The following is a 1708-nucleotide window of genomic DNA, read 5'->3' as shown; positions in this document are numbered from 1 at the left end:
ATTTCCATTTACAAAATGTGTTCTTTTCTTTCAACAATGAAACAAAATTCATTTTATATATTTTGTACATTTAACAGAAAAAGCACTAAGCTAATGTTGCTCCATACAGCTGTGGGAAAACTTTTTATTATTTTAAACTCCAAAGAATTTCAAAAGAAAAAAAACGGAAACTTTTAATCCCACTAAAAGATGTAAACATCGATTAAAGTACAAAGCTCTGACCTGTAGAGGATGGCTTCCTGGAAGAGTTGCATCCTGTCCCAGTACGTCTCTGGTTCAAAACCTGTCGGATGAAAAGCGAACAAGAAGACGAGAAGAAGGCTGGACTCAAAATGTTGTTCAATCGTTGCTAAAATTTGGAAGCAACACAAATGTGATTAACATCGCTGCTGAATCAGAGTGCAGCGTTCGATCAAATCTAAATGACTTCATTGCATACGAAGTTTAAAAGTGAAACTTCTATTTACTGCATCTTTAACTTGGCCTTAAACGCTTCACTTTCAGTGTAAGTATTTCATCGTTTAGATGAAGCTGGCAAAGAGTCTGGATGAAATCCTGGGCAACCTCATTATGATTTCTGTTGTTTTTATCATTTTATTCATTTATATGTTTTATATGTTACTCTCATCATTGGAAATAGTGTATGAAGACCATAAGACAGTCAAATGTTTTTGCAAGAATGCTTTCCTGTTTTTCATTTGAGAGGCAGAAAGGTGAAAGGTCATAACCCCGACACCTTGTGTAAAGCGTATATTGAAACCAGGCAAGTTCCCCATCTTAACAGTTCATGCTATGTCTAATCGAAGCTAACGCCTGCTGTTGTAATGTGTTGACTGCTCAATAGCAGCCTGTTTAACATCGGCAACAGGAAGATGAGCGTAGAGCCAAAACGGAGATGAAAAGGAATAAACTAAAACCCTTCTGTCTGACAAGACATCAACAAATAAATAAATAAAAACTGGTATTAAACTGGCTTCAAAGCATAACTTCTTCCAACCACCCAGAAACAATTTGAGGACAATTTCCCAGCAGGATGGAGCAGCAGGGTAAGGAAAATAATATGGTGGCTCAGATATGACAAAAATCTCTGGGTAATCCGGCTTCCTCCCACAGTCCAAAAACATGACTGTTAGGTTAATTGGCTTCTCTAAATTCTCCTTAGGTCTGAATGGTTGTTTGTCTCTATGTTGCCCTGTGATGGACTGGCGACCTGTCCAGGATGGACCCCGCCTCTAATGATGGGCACCAGCACGCCTCATCACCCCGTTTGGGATAAGCGTGACGGAATATGGATGGAGATGTGACAAAAAAAACAAGTCTGGACCTCATCCAGAACCTGGTTTAGTTCTCAATAATAAGCTGGATAAAACGACAAAGTGATGCAGTCTGAGCATCAAGAAGACAAGAGTGAGTCTCCAACAGAGAAGATGATCCCAAAAAGATGATACCCATCAGTATGAGGGCCATGCAAAGAGTTATTCACTGGTTATGAGAAAAAAAGGCATATTTTTTATGAGATTTAAATCGTAATATAACTAAAATTAAGTGATAATATTATGAGAATAATGTTGCAACATTAGTAGAATAAAGTTATGAAATTAAAGTCCTGAAAAAGTGATAAAATTGAGACAATAAAATCGTAATATTCTAAAAACAATCGTAGCAAAACGAAAATTTAGGAGTTAAAAAAAGGAAGCAAAAAAATGAA

At 36.9% G+C, this 1708-nt stretch overlaps 1 protein-coding gene across 1 annotated transcript in view; it reads right to left on the bottom strand.

The window, feature by feature from the left end:
* depdc5 (DEP domain containing 5) overlaps window positions 1-1708 on the bottom strand; it is a 64265-nt gene that overhangs the window by 4303 nt on the left and 58254 nt on the right. The window contains exon 40 of the mRNA XM_015393118.1: window positions 223-283. Within this exon, the coding sequence (XP_015248604.1) occupies window positions 223-283 (61 nt within the window). The remainder of the gene's footprint in view (window positions 1-222; window positions 284-1708) is intronic.

Source organism: Cyprinodon variegatus, unplaced genomic scaffold (genome assembly GCF_000732505.1).
Source record: "Cyprinodon variegatus isolate N-32 unplaced genomic scaffold, C_variegatus-1.0 Scaffold625, whole genome shotgun sequence".
In the NCBI taxonomy this organism is placed as follows: domain Eukaryota; kingdom Metazoa; phylum Chordata; class Actinopteri; order Cyprinodontiformes; family Cyprinodontidae; genus Cyprinodon; species Cyprinodon variegatus.
This window is presented reverse-complemented; position numbering and strand designations above follow the sequence as displayed.